Source organism: Orbicella franksi, chromosome 14 (genome assembly GCF_964199315.1).
Source record: "Orbicella franksi chromosome 14, jaOrbFran1.1, whole genome shotgun sequence".
Taxonomy (NCBI): domain Eukaryota; kingdom Metazoa; phylum Cnidaria; class Anthozoa; order Scleractinia; family Merulinidae; genus Orbicella; species Orbicella franksi.
In genome coordinates, this window is record NC_138158.1 from 19,921,563 (window position 1) to 19,942,609 (window position 21,047).

The window sequence follows — 21,047 nt, forward strand, 5'->3', positions numbered from 1 at the left end:
AAGTAATCTATTGTTTTTACTTTCTTTGTGCCACGGAATTGTCAATAGTGGATAAGACCGGCAAACATCACAGTACAGTGTTAACTTTTATTCCAAATCAGTTAATGTTAATTGAACTTGGCATTGTTCCGTATGGCTGTTTTCCAAAGTCTTTATGAGCCATACAGATAGGTTGAGATTGCCAACTGACTCAACACGATCTTGCATGCGAAAAAAGATTAAACTTTTCAAACTTCCTTACAATGTGCTTGTTAACCTTTCTTTCCAAAAAGGCCAAGTTCAATTACTTTTTAGAAAAAAAAAATAAAAATAACAAAAATATGAGAAAGGAAACAGCACTACATGAAAGTATTTGGTATGAAAACTTTTACTTGCATGGACACTTCAGTTCCACGGTTGTTCCCAAGATATTCAGAGTTAGAGCATTGGGTGAATGGAACTGGACTCCGGGCGCAAAGGGTAAATTTACAAGCCATTATGGTATTCTGTGTTTATGAAATTACTTGGACTATGGTACAAAATATGTATATTAAATACTCTGCACTGAGTACCTTTGGTAACGCGGTGACAACAGCAGGTATCGTACAATATCTACCCTACGCCGAAGAAATTTGAAAACAGCGTTTTCACTCTGAAAACGCATCAAATGTTTTCCGTCCACACTACGCCGGAGGAATTTAAAAACGCAACAATCACCGGTCATTTTGGATTTGTGTTTGAAGAAAACTCGGGCAGGGAAATCACTTGATTATCGTAACGTTATCGTTTTCAAAAAGTTCCGTTTTCAAAATGTTTTCCGTCCACCCTAAAACGCAGAGCCGACGTTTTCAAATTCATCCGGTTTGAAGAGCGTTTTCGGAAAGCTCCGTTTCCCGTGACGGATAAGTGTGGACGGTTGGCCTAACCGTAGAAATAAAGCTGCATTTTCAAATTTCTACCGCGTAGTGTGGACGGGGCCTTAACAATAGACTTTCTTGTTTAAATACTTGATCAAAAATAAGCTCACGACTATCATATCATTGATAAGAATTTCAAAAGCACAGCATGTCACTCAGTACACCTATCAATCAAATTCAGGAGAGACTTCTAACCCTGAGAAAGCTTCATTAGAACGGAAATCACTGAAAATGCTATAACACTTTCGTATGATACGTGCCAAAGCAAACAAAAACAGTGCGGAAACAGAATTGTTAAAACACTAATAACCACTACAGTAAAACTCAGCAACGAATCGAAAACCGACAGTTACATAGTTCAGCTTTGTCTTAGCATTAACCAATGTCTCTCCAATGCGCGCGAATGAAACTTGGAAAACTTGGAAAACTTGGAAACTTGTACGGATTTCCACTCCTTCCGAAAAATTCTCATTATTTTCCGAGGCTCATTACAACGTTTCCGATGAAATTCTGAACCGACTAGTTCCCGAAGAATCTTGCCCGAGGTCATTGAAGCATATTCGATTGGTATTCCGAAGATTACCGAACGCTCAGGTAGAATCGAAGATGTCGCGACTCGAATTACTGAACATGCGGACGGATATGCTTCCCTCGTGTATTATTGGGCACGTGAACTGATTGAGTTACTGTCGGAAAGTGGAAACAGGTGGGCAGTTAACAAATTACGTAATTCATGCATCGAGTATGAACACAAAGTTGTGCCGGCCATGGACCTTCCAACATAAATCTTGCCATCTTTGCTAGCTTCTTTGAAGTGCTCATAGCCGTCCCCTCTATTAACTATGCTAACCGAACGCATGCAATTAATGGCGTTAATCGTCTCATATTAAGCCAATGCAACCGTTTTTTGGCGATATTATCCTCTTCTATAAGTGCTAATCGCGCTGTATAATAACAGGATTATCAACGTCCGTTTCAAATTCTTCCGGTTTTCTACCAATTGAGCATTTGTAAAAGGTAAACGACTGCCATGTTATCATTCGAAATAGAACGTGTTGTAAACTAAACCCTCGTTGCTTTACTGATAAAGTTTCCTTTAACAATCATCTTTCCAAATTTAAACTTCTTTAAATAGTATCTTTTATCTTAGTATACCTTTAATTTAGATATATTAAGTCTATTTAAAGAAACAATGTTTTGCCAGTGGCCGCCGGCCGAACGTCGTCCGAATGGCTGATTTTTCCTTTAGCGTAGTGACACAAAAGGTCATCTATCGTATGCACGAAAAATCAGTGTGTAATTTACTAGAAATCCGAACTAACAAGCATTACACCAGTGTTAAGTCTATCTGTACGATGATTGAACGCTCATTTGTTAAATGTTAAATTTATCTCACAGATATGCAGTTAATGTGTCCAGGGATTGATTATATCTGGTGATGAAAAATGGACCGCCTGCATACCGGTAAATAAGCTTTTTAAAGACCTGCTTTGAAAATAATAGAAATACCTTAAAGTGATCAAGATAGCCGGGTTATCGGCGTCGGTAACACCTGGCACTCCCATAAAGCTAAGAGGAATTCTTATTGTTGTTTTATCTGTACAATCAATAACTGTTACTAAAAAGCATGCTTGTTACAAAAATAAGCAGAAAATAAATACCAGTATTGGCGAAAATTCTATCCTTAGGAATGCCCGAGAAAGTTGAAATTCTGAATTTATCTCCTCGCAAATCTCTCTTTTAGTTATAAACATCTGGCTATTAAACAGATTGTATTGCCATCTACTTTGTTCTCAATTCTTCATTGACATATCATTCGTGAAAAAAAGGCTTGCTTAAGAGCAATACATGGTGTATAGAGTTTCAGACTTTGCAATTCATGTGGGTAACCGAAGATTCCTCTGAGTCTTTTAAATTCTCTCACCCATAGAAAGCCCAGTTCTAAATGCAAAAGATCTCCTAATTTCGTTCATTTTCACAAAATATCGAAACACTAACAATACCATTTGAAACCAAAATGCTTGATAGTTTTTATTTGACTGGGTCACACACAAGAATCATTTCAGTCTGATCCACAAATGAAGGGATAAGCCGTGAAGCATAAGAAACAGGCTTTACGAAAGTACTACGCAGTAGGTTTGCTTGAATGGATGGCTGCAAGTTTCTACTCTGAGAGTGAATCACTGTTTAACTTACCTTAAAACGCGACATAGACACATGATACACTTTTAAAATTTCTAAGAGAACTGGGTGTAAACAATCTTCTGTTAAGGAAACCCTAAGCTCATTACTACCAAGGATGCCACATATTTAGTGATAAAGTAAACGAAGACTGAAATATTTCAAGAATGAACCAGCACCATGCATCCTCTGTAATGACTTGCCACATAAAACAACACAAGATACATGTATAAGAAGTTCCCAATTGTCGTGGCAAGAAATACGAATAATTGGAGTGATTTCCTGAAAAACCGTGAATCAAAATTTGAAGTCAACCGGAGCAGGAGACGAAAGGTGAAACACTGAATTAGCGCGCATTATCTCTATGATTGCACATATTTTCGGTAAATTAATTTATCCTCAGTAAATGATCCTCGTAGATGATTTAGAAAGTCCTTTCCCAGTTTAGTATAAGCAGGTAGCATTTCAGAAAGAAACGAAAGGTGAGACGAGGAAGTACAGCTGGCCCAAATTTACTACCATACAATTGCATTCACAACGTTTGATAATTATTCCATACGCCCAACAGCGAGTGAGTGCTTTACTGTAAAATAGGGGTACGATCATTTCAGCGCAAATTCTCCATCACTCAGATCAGTTCTGGTTCAGAATAGGTATTGAAAATGCAGTTCTAAATGAAAACAGTCGCCTGTCATTCATTCACTCACTCACTCAGTCTCATTCGCTTTGCTCCTGTCCAGCTCAGATCTTGGCGCTCAGCGTCAACATTTCTCCTCCACATAATCTTCGCCTGATACTAGCGGCTGTTATTTTCCTCCAGAGATATCTAGAATGGAAAATTTCTGACTGCAGGGGACCGAAAACATTTCTTCCTTGGTTTCTTTCACTCGGTTCAGCCGTCTACAAACATTGCATGTCATTGCATGTAGTATTCCAAGACACGGGAGCTATGAAGCTCATTAATGTAGCCGGACAAATTGACGTGTGTAAGGTTAGGTTGATATCCAAATACTGAATGAATTAGAGTCCAGGGCCGAATGTTCAAAATTGCCTGAAACGGAGAAACGATTTGGCCATTTCTGTGCACCAGCGGAATACACTTAAACAGAAATAACAATATATTTAGAGAAAGTCACATCAACCTTAGCTGGTTTTCATGTAGTTCCTCTATCCTGGTCGAATTGGAATTTGGAGATGTTGGTTCTTTAGGAAGGAGAAAAGCCGGAGTACCCGGCGAAAAACCCTCGGAGCAAAGCGAGAACCACTGACTACAAACTGACAACGCATAGATGACACTGGGCCTAATGAAACTCGCGCCACTTTGGTGCGATAAACTACATCGATATTGAAACAATCCGTATAGCTCTCCAATACCTTTACACTAGTGTTAGTGGTGTTATAAATGCAACTGGCTGGAAATTTTCCGTGAGTTACACCTTCTATGTCTTCAGTGAACGTTGCTTCAAACAATAGATACTGGGATTCAACACTGTTATGACACAACAGTACTATGACACAACTCTGCTGGTTTGGTCGGAATCAATATGAAATATTTTCCTGAATCTGAAACTTGTTTGGGATAAGCATTATGCTAACCATTTTGAAAAAGATACCCAACATGATGACTAAAATTTTATTTGTAGTAATGTGAAATGGGCCAAAACCTGTGCATGCAAGCACCCCAAACGGGTTTTTCGAGTCTGGCATGGTTCATGAAGACCCCTGATAACCGATCTTATAGTCTGCAGATGACATACGGATTTCTTTTTTGTTAGCTCGATCATCGCGACCAGTCAGTCTTGCAACTCCGGAATCTCCATGATCCACAGAAAAAAATCAGTCGAATAGCTCCATATATCGAGAGAGTGCGAGAGAAAACTGATGAAGAAACGGCGTCCAAAACAACTTGCAGCATCGATGCTGCAGCTGGACAACTATAAAACATCTGTAGGCCCGCTTTTGGAAGTAAGACAGATTTGTGGTTCCTTCCTGCGGCCTTACGGGTAATTCGATGTACGATTTTGGGTGAACATAATGCAAAATTTAAATAAATATACAAGCATTGCTGAGTTTATTCTTAACAGTTTGTTTGTTAATTTAGGCGGATTAAATTTGATGAAATTGTGCTGGAGGTCAAAATCCAAAGTTGACACTTTTTCAACAAAAGTAGGCTAGTAAGAAGGTCAGGAGATTTGCATTTTTGTTTTTTGCTTGCGAATACAATGCATTTTTGGAGGTATTTAAGTGAAAATTAACACGAAACGTCGTAAAAAGGAATGCGCCCTGCTTTGAGCAATTCTCTTAGCTTCTGCCACTGTTGAATACCACATAAACTGAGGTACTCAAAGGCCAGGAGAAAGCGAGTAAAGCCAGTGATATTACACCATAGCAGTTTGGCTTACTTTAGGACGTTCCACGGTGACACATTCTGCCAGCAAAAGGTATTTTGTTTTTCTAATATTGCACAAGACCAGACCACAAACCTACAAAATAAAAGCTAAATACTTGAAACGGACCGGTAAGTTATGCACATTCTATCAAAGAGACGGTCCGTAGATTGCCAGCTACAAATACTGCGTCGCTTAATATACATGTATTATCTTCTGGTAGTGTTAAGCAATGCAACACTTACTTTGCAATTTGTGCTTGTAATGATTTGGCTCTGCAGTTTCAAAATATCCTAGAAAAAAACATGAGGAACGTTGCTAAAGCTTCCAAATTGAAACTAAATCAACCACCTCTCGTGATCGGCGGGGGCTAAAAGCAAGCTTCTTTGAAAGGCCGTCAGTTATAGACGCTAGTACATACTAACGAACTTCAGCGGGCTCTTGGCGGTTTTGTGTGTCAGTCAAGCACTTCATTTGGGCTAAGATAATCGTTGCCTATTCTCAATTAGTTAGCTTCAAAATACGCCAAACACTGACCTCTTGCAGAGAAAAATGGATGCTCTATTTTATTGAACAAAGACACCTTGTGTGACAACTACAGAAAAAAACATTTATTATTGCACACTTGAGAAGATGAGAAGGTGGGGAGTTCAGACACTCTTCCAAAATCCAGACAAAGGCTTTGCCTAATACAACAGCATCAGGTTGCGAAAGACATTGAACACACTTCTGCTTGGTCCCTCAATTCGGCAACTTTAAAGAACTTTTATGCAGAAGTTGGTGCAAGCAACTATCTTTGAAGTCATGAACTGACCATCAGTAATGTTTTTTGTTATTTATTTATTTATTTCGGTGTTTCTATCTGTCCCATTGTAAAGCGTGAGTTAAAACTCCCTCTCACGATAATCTCACTTTTGTAAAACTTTTGACATGGATGGGAACTCCCGAGCAGACTTGTACCTGGCCATTCAAACGCGAAGAAGTTTGTATTTGCTCAGCCAGAAAGTTTGGCAATGCAAACCAAATAGGCGAAATGTAAATATACTGAATAGAAAGAGCAACAAATAAAGTTAACTAAGTATCTATTGTTGTAGGATGATAAACAACAAAGTATTTAAGATAGGATTAAAAGCAAGCGACATTTTGGAAATTCCACACTTGAATGTCAAATCTGGAATAAAAACGAGTTGACAAAGGCTCTTAAAAATAACGGGCAGTAGTAATTCACCCGTCTGGGGTTCTAAATCTGCCGGAAACCTTTAAAGACCCATAAACTTTTGTGAATATACGTTTCCGGCTCTTGACTTTAATCATAACACCCAGTCGCCATCACTCCTGATTTTGGCCATGGCATCAGTCGGTCGTTTTATTTGTTTAGTCCACATTTGTCTGATTTTCCTTCAATTGTTTTTCATTGACCCTGTGCAAGGTATAGCGTGCAAAATTATACTACAGTGCTGAACTCGCCCCGGGCACTTAACTCGCAGGTTTTTATGTGGGTGTCAACTGTATGATCCAATTTACAAAGCGTTACTTGACGCGACCTACGGTAGAACAACGAACCGAAAGTAGAGAATGAACACCGTCTGCTGAAGCTGACGACAGGCGAAATTGGCCACAGCAACAAAGGTCCTGCCGGCTAGGTAGGCTTCGTCTTTATAAAATGTTGAAAGTAGCAAGTACAACAGATAGCTTAACGAAGGCATTGGCTGATTAAGCAGTTCCAACAGTCCCGACCCTGCATTTGGGTTTGCATTCAGAGAAATGTCATCGGGCCACAGGATAGTTTTCAACAGCGAGTAAAAGTCCTATTGGTATTCTGGAAACAGCTTTTAGATGGTTGTTTTCGCTCCTTCTTCGTTGCCAATATCAGTCACACATACATACATATACTTTATTTCCTCTAGAATTTTTTAAGTAGCCAAAATTAGCTTAAGTCTTCGAGAACACAAATACAACAAAATACAATACTTATACATTAAATCATTATGCTAAAAATTATGAATGTGCTAAACTCATGATGTACATAATAAAACTAGAGACTTGCAATGCTACTGAAAAGAGTCATATTGTAATATCTTTCGCTTAAAGTCTGCAAAAGTAGAAGTTCTAAGCGAGTCTGGAAGAGAGTTTCATAATTTAGCAGCTAAACCTGATGAAAAAGAATGCAGGCCGTAGTTGTTGTTTTCGGATCAGGAAGAGACAGAATGTAATTCAAATATAATATCTTGATATAATGAAGAAACAATAGTTAAAGGTGACTTTTGGGACACTAGAAATGAGCAAAACCATTTTGAAATTGAATAAAATGTTTGCTCTTCATTGACTGCTGCGAACCGGGAGGTTAGAAAATCAAAACCGCACACGCGGGGTAAAATCGAATATTACAGACACTTAGTGTAATGATAGAAAACTGAGGAGCGGTCCTCCAAATTAAGTTAGATCTCTGCGGTTTTAAGGTGCACGAGGATTTAGAAGGTATTCAAGTTTGTCAAACTTAGTCCTACTAAAACAGTTATTGAATTACAACGTTTTGATCGGATTAAAGAAAGCTCTTGACTTTGAGAGGGCAAAATTCGGCCTTTATTACTGAGGGCTTCCTTTGTTGCGGCCATGAAAGGGAAGACGTTCTTCAAATTTTAGGGCTACAACTTCCTGTTATTGGAGGTTCGATTTAGGCACAATGTCTTCTACCTTTGTGGGCGATAAAGGGTCAGGGCGTTCCTTAAAAAAACCCGAAAAAAAACATATTTATTTCAAAACGCCTTGCAGTTAAACGCGGGGAAATCTTCGGAACTTCCTGTTGGACTTGCCATGTTGAACACTTAGCGGTTACATATTTCTAAGCTTATTTAGTGTAAAACTACATGCGATTATACTTGCGTGTTAAGCATAGTTTTCTTTCACACACCTAAATCTTCTATCTTTACTTTTTGTGACACGGAATTCCAAACTTGAGTGGCATATCAAGGAAAATTGTTTTGGATAAACATAAACTGGCACTGGAATTTGCGAATTCCAAATGTTAAGAATTCCTCGCCATATCTGTTTCGAAAACCTCAAACCAAGAATAAATAAATAAAGGTCTCTGTTTGTTGATGCATTTTTTAGTAAACTATCCGCAACATGTCAGCGGAGTTTTTGTCAAGTCGAAGGCTTTTCTTATTTTGTTAAGGTAATTCAAGATCTTGTATTTGTCTAAAATTGTTGGTTCTAAAATTTCTTTGAAAGACGAAGACAGGGTTAGAAAACGTCGCACAGCTGCTAAAACGGGTACTGTTGCAGTTTACGGCGGCTTATCAGTTTGCGTTTCATCAAGATCATTCTATCACAGTTCAAAGGAAATCGCAACCAGCTCCAAAACAAATGAGCTAGTATCTGTCACTAATCTTATGATAAATCTTAAATGATGCTGCCAAGTTTTTCGCCCATTACGCAACGAAACTCGTGCGACTATTTAAGAAATGCAACCTTCAAAACAGTTTTGAAGTGTAAAAGGGCAATTTTTTATTGAGTAACCTTTTCCAAATGATTGTTTGCCAACCATTCACGACACCCACGCGCCTAAGGTAGCGGGCATCTATTTCATCTTAAGCAGAACAGTCGTAAACAGGACATTTTTATTGAGTAACGTTGTACAAATTAACAAATAGATGCCATGTGCCGTGCGTCTGCTCAGTAATAGATCACAGATAACGTCAAAATGTGGTAAGAACACTATAACGGGTACAGGAGGCGATGGCCGAGTGTGTCACCGATGTTCGTACCACATTCTGACGTCTTCTGTGACCTATTACTGAACAGACGCACGGCAACATGGAATCTACTTGTTTTTACAAGAAAGAAAGAAAGAAAAAGAAATGTTAATGGTATCATCTATGCGTCTGTGCTTCAATTGATCATAAGAGAAAACCAATCAAAATGCGAGAATAATTCGACTTATTATGTTATATGATTGTTTGAAGACCGTTTAACAAGTCTCAACGCCTACGCACCAAAACATACGGAAGACATAATCACCTTGTTTTAAATTTCATTGATGTCTTAAGCTCGCTTCCTAAGTTTATCATTGTTTCATTAAAGTTTCAATGATTTATCGACCCAAATTTTAGATGTTGTTCAAAACAGTTTCGCTAAAACACAAATACAGACGGAAAACGGAACTACGTAACAAAAACGTGCAAAAATTACTACTGGAAATAGTAGAAACTTTTCTAGAAGGCTCGGTGTGCTGTATGTTAAAATAATCTATCTGATGTTAGAATTATACGCTAATCTAATTATTTTTAGGCATGGCGGCAAATTGTCCACTTACTGAAGGCCTGATAATTTCTTTTACCTTTCCGAGGTGATTATTTTACAGATGTGAAACTGATTGGAACGGCGGAGAGGAGACGTGCTCCCGGGGGGTGAGGGTTAAGCCCACCTAGCCCCTCCCCCCCTCCACTGTGGCTCTGATATCGACAGGGATCCTTGTAGTTTCTTACAGGGATTTAAATCGTGTACCACTCTTATGGTTATGAATCGGGTAATTATGTTCCAAGTCTACTTCAGAGCTTTAGCTAAGTTCATTCGAGGGCCAAATTAAATTCAAAAGGAGCCGGAAATCAGGCAAAACACTGTAAATTAAACCTATACGAGCTAGATCGAGCAGAAGTCTTTGTTCCTGTCGATGTCGAAATGAACTTTCAGCCACACCCTCGAGGAAAGAACCTTGTACATTATGAAATTTTCGACCATCTTCCATGTTACTAGTTTATGACATCCCCTCCGGCCCTTACGTAAACCGAGTCTTATTGCATATCATCCGTGAATTGGAAATACGACCCCGTGCGTCGGCTAAATAGCTTAACGGAATTAAGTCCATCTAAAGGACCCGCTGGTCAATTTTTCGGTTCTTAAAAAGCAAGTCTAAGTTTATGAGAGAAGCGAAAGGTATAATTTTGATAGAATTAGAAGGCACAAAGAATAGTGTGCAGGAATTCACTTCCCTGGTCACGAAACATCCGTCAAATCTGTGTACAAAAATTGTCTGGCACGTATAACACTCAAGAGCATTGTGTTGATGCGCGATCAAGCTTATCCTGGGTCATTCAGTCGCTAACTGGGTCAAGAATTTCAGCCTTTGAGAGTCATTTACCAAACATTTAAGACACTGTTACTCGAATTAGTACCATCAGTTACTAAAGTTAGATTGGATGAAGGAATCTGGAGAATTGAAGTTCTTCAAAATCGATTTTATGAGCATTTCTTATAAGCGCACGAATGCCGTACAAATGATTGAAAAATGATGCACACTGATAGCAACCCTGACCTTTTTTCATTTCAGAGGTTTTGGCTTACAGCAGCCTACTTAAATAAAATATCACTAATTCTTTTATCTCTGGGGACTTTTTATTGTTGGCTTGGTTCTTTTTAACAATGTTAACCTTTATGTCGCTCGCATTGTACTCTTATGACAAAGAAATATATTTTGCTATTAGAACAGACATGAATGTGATGACAGTCCAAGGCTTTACACTATGACAGCCCAAAGAAACAATAAACTGATTTTAATGAGATTAAAAAGAAACTGGCAACGACCTGTTGATGATAAGGGGTGTACAGTGTTTAGCCATCACCTCCCAAACTATTAGCAGACATTCTCAATAGAATAAGAAAACCAGATTTGTAAACGAACGGCAAACACACCGTATGGGTTGTGTAGAAATGTTCAAGAACCGGAAATTGCAATACCCTCTTGATTAGGAGATGAGTGCCTTATATGCTTAGCCTTATCAAATCAGCTTCGGTGAAATCCTACGAACCATTGGATCAAGAGGCTTAAAACAGTCGCACATGCACAACAATAAACATGACATGTGATCTGATGTGAGGTTGGGCACATGCGATTGGCCAATGCGCGCGTTAATTGACAGGCTATGCGCTTGTATATTGTGTACCAGCTCACTGTTGAAATGCTTTGATCTCACGAGGTGGTAATCAAAGTGTTTCCTGCGCTTATAAGCTTATGAGCTGTGCAAACAGATTTACTCTTAATTTTCCAGCTTACCCTCTTCAGACAGCAGCACAGTCGGGATCTCTTACTCAAATGGCCGGATTTCCCTGTAGCGGATTTTTTGCACTCTATCTAACCGCGATAACGTTTCTTCAAGGGGCTGCCATAAGCGTGGACCCTACAGCCACGATTTCCGCTGCAACCATGCCTGGCAGTAACGTTTCGTTCGCTGGAACCAAAACTCCCGCACTAACTGATGGTCCGTCCCAAGGTGTAGGACACGCTGACAATGGACAAGGCTGTCCTAACTGTAACAACAACAACAACAACATCGACGACTATTCTGAGAACACAGAAAGTTACAACCTAAGAATCAAGATGATCAAAGCTAGAATACTGGCGAAGCTGCAGATGGATCGAACACCGGTCCTCAAGCAAAAACCAAAGGACAGTAGGATTGCAGCCCTTCTGTCAAATTTAAATCTTATTAAAGAAGATTATCCAGAGAGTGAGTCGGAAGATACCAAAGAAGACGACTACTATGGAAAGACGACTAAAATCATTGTTTTTAGCGCGAAAGGTGAGTGGTTGAATTTGTACGTGTTCTTAGGGGTATCGACGAAATAACAGTTTGTGATATCGAAGCTTTTTTCACAGATAATTTCCATTAGGGTCAAGCTCTGGCCTTCGAGTTTTTTCTTTGTTTTTTGCGGCGGTTTTGATACCGGCATGGTCAAGAGGGCATATTTCAGCATATTTCTTTTCCATTCATTCGTCACCACAGACAGTAGAAGAGCAAAGTTCAAGAGCTGATCTTGCGACAGTCTCACGATAATTACACCAAACGCTGTCTTAGCGCTCCAGATATTAGTCTTTGGCGCCCTATTCGCTGTTAAAAATTACGTGCTTTGTTTTGAATTCTGCTTTTAAGATAATGATCTTTGTGTTACGCACATTAGGAGGCGGAGTCGCACTGTATGTCTATTCACAGCTGCTAAATAGTGCTTTTGGAAATTTCCGAAGTCTTGCCCATAGCTTTAGTGCAGAATGTGGAAGATGCATTGAATGATCTTATCACGTTTATCAAAGACAAAACATTTCGCTGACAAACTGCAAGCTTCCTGGCATAATATGTGATGTGGAAAAATGTGTTTTACAACTTAACACCGGCCTATTATCCAGACAGTGCCTTTGAATGGATGTCAGTTGTTTTTTTCTTTGAAAGGAGTGGCGCTCAGGATCCTTGATATGAATACACTAAAGACCGCAGAATTGCAAAGAACAATAGAACCCATGCAATTAATCAACAGCTTCCATTTATTTTCATTTGGCATTTACATGCTGGGTTTACCAGAAAAAAAAAAGTTACACAAAGAATCTTTGAAAGACGGATTTCAGTTGACTTTGTAAGTAAGTTACACTTTCTATGATGACAGAAAGATTATCATGCTCTCCACTGCAGTCAAGTACATGTGCACTCTAAATAGTTTTTTCGCACAAACTCTAACGAAAACCTTCCTCTCTGTTGTGTCTTTTTTATTTGCAGCTAAAGTTCCACCTTCGCGATCAAGGCGAAATTTCTCCAGAAATTTGGTCTTCCAGTTCAAATTGGAACAAAAATCTCTGTGCAGCTTAGTGTCTTCTGTGTCTCTGTGGTTTCATAAGCGTAAAAGCAAACATTACGACTTGAACGGGAAGACTCTGCAGATAGAAGCACGTGACATGAGATCAGACAGAGAGCATTCCGACACACCAGTCAGAAGAGTAATGAAGACGAAGGTGAAGGCAAAGAAGAGTGGACCAGAATGGGTAGTGGTAGATGTTAAAAATATCGTTCAACTCTGGTTTAATCAAACGATGGAACAGCAATCAAGCAATGCTACTGACAATGGTACTTACACCTTAAATATCTCTTGCCTGGACTGCGAATCGGAGGCTCATCACCTTATTAGCTCACGCGGCCGACTTCGACCCTTCCTCGTTATCGACTTGCAGAAGCCAAGAACACTGAGCAGGAAAAAGCGTGCGATTGACTGTGTCGGAAGGGTTGCAGCACACTGTTGCCGTCGGAAGTTTTATGTCAATTTTACAAAGATCGGCTGGGACTCATGGATAATATACCCCAAAGGTTTTGAGGCCAACTTCTGTGACGGGCAGTGCAGGGCCGGTTTTGACGGCAATAATGGTTACTTGTACGCGCTTCAAAAAATGTCCCAGCAAAATCTCACAGGCTTGGGGAGATGCTGTACGCCTTCAAAAATGTCCGCTCTTTCTATGCTCTACTTCGACCACGATGAATACGTCATAAAAAGGGATATTCCCAACATGAGGGTTGACACTTGTGACTGTCCGTACAAGTACTGAAAAACACAGGAAGAGAGAGACAGAAATATACGTGGATGCGCTTAAACGAAGACTACGTACTTAAAGGCTTTCTTGTCTTAGGTAAACACGGGTCTTCGAAAGCATGCCGTTTATTTTTGAAAGCTATTCTAGTATCGTGGGGGAATCCTTAGTATGTTTAGATATCGTTCCACTAATTAAGGATCGAGTTTTGAATTCCACCAAATAGTGACATCAACGGTGAACGATTTTAATAGCTTCGTAGATGCTCCAGGGCATTAAAATACTTCGAAAGTGCTAACTTTGCCGCATTTGATATCGGGACCACTTCGCATCGTTGAATGACATAGTTGAAAAATTGCGAAGATCGTAATTCTCAAGGTTTTCTTCTGGCTCGCAGATTTAGTGTTCGCATGCTGATGGCATGAAATAAACTTGTAGAATAGACTACTGAAGATGCTGAGCTGACCCCTAGCAGCGCCAGGCAGTAATGGATGAAGGCATAGTAATGTGATAATTTGCGAGTTCCGGTTACGCTGTGCGATAACGCTGGTGTTGATAGTAATCAGCGCATTCATCTTCATCACGCCTATCTTTTAATACCTAAAGGAAGTTGGAAATGGTACATTTATTGCTCCGAGTTTAGAGCTGTCTTTACTAATAAGGCGAAGTTATGATGTAATCACCCGCCTTGTGCTCAGTGGAGATAATTTAGTTAGGGCTCAAGCACCAATGGAATTATCCTCGTTTACTTTTCAAGCAGTATAGAAACAGCACTTCAGTTTTCAATTTCTCTTTGAGCCAGGGTCGTTCATTTTTTTTTTTTTTTTTTTTCGGTGGGGTTTTTGAATCAATCGCTACCACATGCATAGCATTACGGAATACCAAAGTGGTATCAATTACATAAAGAGGTTTCTAAAACCAATGTAACAAAGATAACGGAACAATTCCCACCATGGTAAAATGAGCCAAAGCTATTACAAGAGCTTTTAGAATAAACAAAACTCAATTGGTCCCAAAAGGTATTTGTTTGGTGCTAGTAGGCAGGCGTGCACAAGTTATGTTTCTGAAACAATGGCTGGCATCCTAGTGAGGACAAAGGATATTGCGTACACGGTCCAGCTAAAATTAGACTTTAATCCGCTTTTATAGGAGGCAGCTGTAAATGTTGTTAGTGAAGCCAAATAATGTTGCTAAATTGAAAGCGGAAGAGAGCACCGAAAGTCTTTACTATAATTATCTTACTCACTGGAAGTCGTTACACAATTAAGGGTGTGGCTTTGAGTTGCCCTGTCAAGGGATAGAGAGTATATTATGTGACACAGCCTGCTGACAAGAATTTTTAAGATGACGTAGTGAGGATATCCAGAGACATGACGAGTGTGTAAAAGTTTTATAGGTAAATAAAGCACACGATTTGTACTCTAGGGGGTCCTTACTATTCAATGCCATTGCTTTTACAATCGCTTTGCAAAAAATTCACCATCTATTCAGTTATCGCTTTGCAATCATTTTGCTAATATTACTTTCAAAGGGAAAATACAGATACGCTATGAAGTAAATTCCAATTCAATGGCAGTGAAATTTCTCAGGTCTTCAGTGCTGATGGTATAACAAAACGTCCGTGGTAAAGTCTGTTCCAGCGTTAACGACGTCTGGAGTGAAATGGCGCAACTCCAGTTTCTATAGGAGAAAGACCCCTGGGGGTCTGGTATTGCTGGTACTGAAAGGTCCGGGTTAATATTCTCCCAGTGGGGAGTCACTCCCTTATTTGACCTAATCTGGAAGGTGCAACTAACCTTGGCATGGTTAGCGTTAAGAAACAGTATGTGATAACTGGATTGTCTCTGGGAGAGCAACTTTAAAGAGAGAAAAAAAAGAAACGTTTTGGCTTCATCAGTGCCACTCAGTCGCGGCATTTCGAGTTATTTCTGCCTCTTACAAATCACCTTCAATTTGAAGGGAACTTGAAAATAGTAGTTCACTAAGATAGAAAAACACCAAACAGATAAAAAATGAACCATAAAGGAACGAGGATGACTAAGGATGGAGAAGATTAACACGGATTACAAATGAAGAACTTGAAAAATTTAGGCTAAACTTTTCCAGATGCGCAAGCCGTGACGTAGCTACTTTAAGAGCAGTCAACGACCACGGCCACCCCTCCCGAGCTTACGTTAGATTTTCCCCAGTTGGGGTACGGGTAAGCAAGGTTCAAACCTGGACTTCTCGATCTCGAATTCAGCCCTTCTAAGGATCTTGTTTAACCTTATAAACGCCTAAGTTTTAAAAATGAAATAGCTTTAGTCGTCAAAATCTTTAACAGGAACAGTGGTAATGTACTGATCTGATCAGACAACATGAAACAGACGTATGGAGGGAGAATTGGGTCAAAAATGGCATTGAATCAAGTTTCATTCTGTTGGACAGGCACGTTATGCCAAGGGATCATGCCATCATTCTAGGGCGGTTTTCACTGATTGTCGTAAACAAAACCAAAGTAAGCAATCTAGCTAATCACCTAAAGGACACAGACACACTTAATTTCACAGACTTTAATACAAATATAAAGCTGATCCGCTAATAGTATTAGGCTAATTTAGGCGGATCAGTTATTATCAGATTACTTTTATTAAATTAGTTAAATTAGTAATAGTTATCACTAAATCTGCCCGCGCTTTCTTTTATATCGGCTGATTGAAAACAATAAGTATTGAACATTTTTGTATGAACTAAGAATTTTTTTTTTTGTAAACTATATCACTCATACTGTTCCAGTAACTTAGGCATCTTACCATGAATATGATCCAAACAATCAACTAAGTTAACTAAACCAACACATTCTGTTAAACTCATTCTATCACATGATATTCTTTACATAATACTCTCACGACAGCATTTACAGCAGAGCAGTTTACCATATCTCGTTAGAAAGGATGCGAAGAGTACTTTCTGGAAAAAAAATAGGTTGCCTTCATGGAAACTAATATTTCTTTTACAAAAATTTCACTCAGTAGAACTTTTATAGGGGAAAAAAGGTTAAAAAATTATAGCGAAACAAAAAATTAAGTCAAACTACTCTGCTGTTCCGAAAGAAACCATTTATCTTGATATACGAGCAAACGTATCTCGAAAGCAGAATGGAGGTCGAGTTTTTTTTTTTTTTGCGAGACGTAAACAGAAGTATCGCGTTAAAGTCGCCATATATGCAAATTAGAGTCAAGCTTTTTGACCTCAACGAAAACGCTGCAAAACATTTATATTTATATTTGGATCCCTGCAAAGTCACCCAGCCCACACATGAGTTCTACGCCACGTTCAATTGCTCAATACAACTAGGCGATCCGAATAAACAAGATGCCAAAGGTAAAACTGGCGATCGGAAGAGTATTTAGCTATTTAGTTGCAATTGAACCACACTGGCCTCGAATTTCTAGTACACTTCAGAATTTCTTACGTTACGTTCTGAGTTGTTTTTCTCCCAAAATCCATCTTCAGGATCTTTGAAATCGTTTTCAATTTGTCCTGGATGAGAATCTCGGCCATTTCGAAGCAAATTTATTTGATCACGCTAAAATCGTCATGCAGGCCATAATGTCAAATCATTCATTGGAGTGTATTTTTGACCTTGAAATGCTGCTCGAAGATAGCGAAACGCGAACTCGTGGTTACAAGAGCCTTGAAATGCTGCTAGAAGGTGGCGAAACGCGAACTCGTGATTGCAAGAACCTTGAAATCAAGAATTTCATGTACCCGACACCACCTAGCTAGGCTGGGCTCGATTTCCAGCCGTTTTCTGAGCCCGCGTTCCTTGTCCCACATACCCAAGACCACCGTGCGCGCCTAGTTTCATCAAATCGAGAACTCTTCACATACTACCAACACATTTCTTACTTTTTTCCAAATTCCTTGTATGTACACACACGGGGAATCCTAAGATGCCTCCTCGGGTTTTGGCCTCTGGGCCAAAACCCTGCGGGCGCAAACTGAAATGTATAACAAACAACTAGAGGGACAAAGAAAACAGAAAATATTAACGTTACTTTTAAACTAGTTCTATGCTTAAAGATAACTTGAAGAATATACAAAGTGAAAAGAATAACATTCAGGCATCAACCATTTTCTCAAGTTGAGTCAGAAGAGAACAACGATTCATAAGACTTAACATTTGTATTTCTTTAAGGCTGCAGTGATTTAGGGAATATCAATTTATCATCATGCTGTTTTAGGATATCAATCAGAAAGGAAAGAAGTTGAGCTTTAAACTGGTTTTTAGGAGGCTCTTCTAAAGATGCTGGTATTCCATACTCTTGCCCCAACTCTTAAAAATAAAATGCATTCTTTTGTATTTCTAATCGAACGATACAGTGAACCAATCAAAACTTGAAGTAATTACATGTCGCTGACGCAAAGCGCGGGAAAACGAGTGCAAGTGAGTTGCAATCCACCGTAGGAAAAAAGATGGCGGCTCTACATTTTATCACAATACCTTGCGAACCTAACACAGCCTATAAGGCACAAAGAAAGCCAAATTTTTACAATATTTGTCTCTGTACTAAGGACATTGTGTAGCCTTGGTTTGAAGATTTTATAACTTTTCTGTACATTTTTATGAACGTTGTGAAGGTTTCCGTTCGGTAAGAACTAAGGGTAAATGTACCAGACGCCATCTTTTTTTCCTACGGAGGATTGGTTTACTTTTGATTGGATTAAAAAGTGGCGCGAGTTTTTTAAGCCAATCGTGTAGCGTAGTTGGCCATAAACGTCATGTTTCTACTCCTACGCCTCGTGACATGTGTACGTTTGCCGTCCTCATAAGGTGGCTCTCTATAGTTTTACGATCGCACGCGCGCTTAGGACGAAAGCTGAGGTAATCTGCGCGCCCTCAAAGGAAAACGTCAGTGTTTTTCGATATTTTATGACGCCAGGCCACATGAGCACAAAAAGCAAAACTGACAGTGAAAACTGAAAGCGAAATCTATAAAACCAGTTTTTCCGCAGCGCTATAAGGCGTAAATTTGCAAAAATCTGAAGAACTGCCTTTACAAACCCTTCTTTTTTATGTTTAAAATTCGCATCCCCCGGTTTTAATGCATTGTATAAAAAATTAGGAAGATTTCACTGAAGGAAACTCAAGAAAATCACAAATAATTTAATACGATTTATGGCCCATGCGCGGAATTGAAATATTGCTCAGTTTTGTACGTGATCCTCGAAAAACCTCACTTTTTGGTAAAAAAAATTTCTTAGCAAAACTTAGGCTGATTTAGCGTCATGGCTACCAAAAAACCTGACTAAACGGTTGAAAACGGTATTTTTTGGCGAATATTTGGTATTCAAAGGGTTAATAAAGGGTGGGAAAGAAACACACGGAGTGCTGGGGGAACTAGAAAGAGGGATATAACGGGGGAAAACTAGGAATAGTAAGGGGAGAGAAAGAAACACACGGAGTGCAAGGGGAGCTAGAAAGAGTGATATAACAGGGGAAGTCTAGGAATAGTAAGGGGAGAGAAAGAAACACACGGGGTGTTAGGGGAGCTAGCTGGCTATAGAAAGAGGGATATAACAGGGGAGAGAAAGAAACACACGGAGTGCAAGGGGAGCTAGAAAGAGTGATATAACAGGGGAAATCTAGGAATAGTAAGGGGAGAGAAAGAAACACACGGGGTGTTAGGGGAGCTAGCTAGCTATAGAAAGAGGGATATAACAGGGGAGAGAAAGAAACACACGATGTGCTAGAAGAGGGGGTGGAATAAGGGATGTAGTAGGAGGAAGAGTGGAAAAGGACTAGGATGGAAAAGAGTAGCAGAGATAGTGTAGAGAAGTAGTAGTGATAAAAAAGGAAAAAAATGCTGGGTTGACTTAGCGGGGAGGGGTTAGAGGGGAGAAAATCAAATGCAAGTGGATCGAATAAGGGAAGGGAAGAAATAGTGGGGGCGAAGATGGGATGAAAAGGGTCATGGAAGAATAAAGTCATAAACCAAAGGAGGCAATGGAAGGAGATGTTAGGTGGAAGGCGAAAGAAGGGGATTTTGCAGCAGAGAATATTCATTTTTCTTTTTTCTTCTGAAAAAAATAGACACTACCGATCAACATACAATATCTATTTTTTTAACTACCCCTTTTTCTTCCAGATTTTAATGTTCACAACATAGGAATCTCACAGAAATTTAGCAAGAGAGGTCACGTTAACCATTAGCCGTAAAAGGGGCCAAACATTTAGCCGCCGGGCGTAAAAATCAGAACATTTTAAGCATTAGCGGCAAAAAATGTCAGTCTTTCTGGACTTTCAGGCCCCCTTCTTAGACTTGAGTGCTTGCAACAAGCTGGGGAAGAAGATGAAATGCATGCCACAGAAAACACTTTACCCGAAAGTACAGAGTGAATGATAAGTATGGCAGGCTCCCGTGGCGCTGTGGTTTTGCCAAATACCACTAGTCGAGAAACGTTTGTCCTCAGGAAAAACACCACCTACAAGGGACGTACTTGAAGACTCCTTCGCCTTCTTCCTGAAAGTTTCAATGACATGCACATGTGTTTACTGAAAGTGCACCTAACCCCAAAATTTTATTTTCGCTAAAACGAATCTAGGCTTTATTTGAAGCATTTGGGCGAAGAAATTTTTGAATTTGGTTGAATCCTCGATTTTCTATGCCCTTTCAAAGTCGCGCTTGAAGTGTTTCACGACCGCGTTTTAGGGAGTCTGGGGCGACGGTTCCTGATGACGTCTACCCAGGAACCAAACACAATGGCGCCTCAGTCAGCTCTCTGTATTTGCTGGAGAAAATGGAAAACAAAACTAATCGTTCCGATGTATTTTGGGACTAAAACGTCCAAGCTTTGTCTCAGAATCATTTTGTTTCGTCACTGGAGTCAGAGTTAAGTTTCGATTTGGAAGACACCAAAATAAACTTTGATCGAGCACGTTCGACAACTGTAAACTCACTGCTTAGAGCTTTGAGAGCAATTTACAATATTTCAAGCGACGAAGGGGAAGACTTCTTTGCCGACGAGCTGCTTGTATATTAGGAATGGAAAGCTAGATACGAAGTGGAGGAGCAGGCAAACGAAAAGCAGGAAAGAAAACTCAAGGACTGCTTTGGATGGTAATTTCGTCAACTAAACATAAGATTCCCACTCGTGTTTATAGCCCGTTTACATTTGTCCTTAGCGAGAATGTATTTTGTCAAGGTATGATTGTTCTGTTAAATCCAGTTTTTGTTTTACTTTCTGTTGAATGCT

General features: G+C 39.5%; 1 protein-coding gene across 4 annotated transcripts; it reads left to right on the forward strand.

Moving 5' to 3' along the window:
• The first annotated feature begins 224 nt into the window (after nt 1-224).
• LOC145467214 (protein dawdle-like) lies at nt 225-16,366 on the forward strand. Of its 4 annotated transcripts, none has more exons than XM_081450768.1 (3): nt 225-2,360; nt 11,512-12,042; nt 13,009-16,366. In XM_081450768.1, exons 1-3 carry the CDS (start codon nt 2,342-2,344, stop codon nt 13,824-13,826), a joined length of 1,368 nt encoding a protein of 455 aa, XP_081306894.1. In that variant the 5' UTR covers nt 225-2,341; the 3' UTR covers nt 13,827-16,366. The 4 variants fall into 4 exon arrangements, with proteins under 4 accessions (XP_081306894.1, XP_081306895.1, XP_081306896.1 ...); XM_081450769.1 differs by lacking the exon at nt 225-2,360 and adding an exon at nt 2,387-7,107 and having other exon boundaries at nt 13,009-16,365; XM_081450770.1 differs by lacking the exon at nt 225-2,360 and adding an exon at nt 2,387-5,518 and having other exon boundaries at nt 13,009-16,365.
• Nucleotides 16,367-21,047: the final 4,681 nt, after the last annotated feature.

Bases quoted from the DNA above. Each gene is read 5' to 3' on its own strand.
- LOC145467214 (XM_081450767.1), top strand. From the start codon at position 11,475: ATGAGCTGTGCAAACAGATTTACTCTTAATTTTCCAGCTTACCCTCTT. The intron at 12,043-13,008 runs GTGAGTGGTTGA...TTTTATTTGCAG, and splicing joins CATTGTTTTTAGCGCGAAAG to CTAAAGTTCCACCTTCGCGA.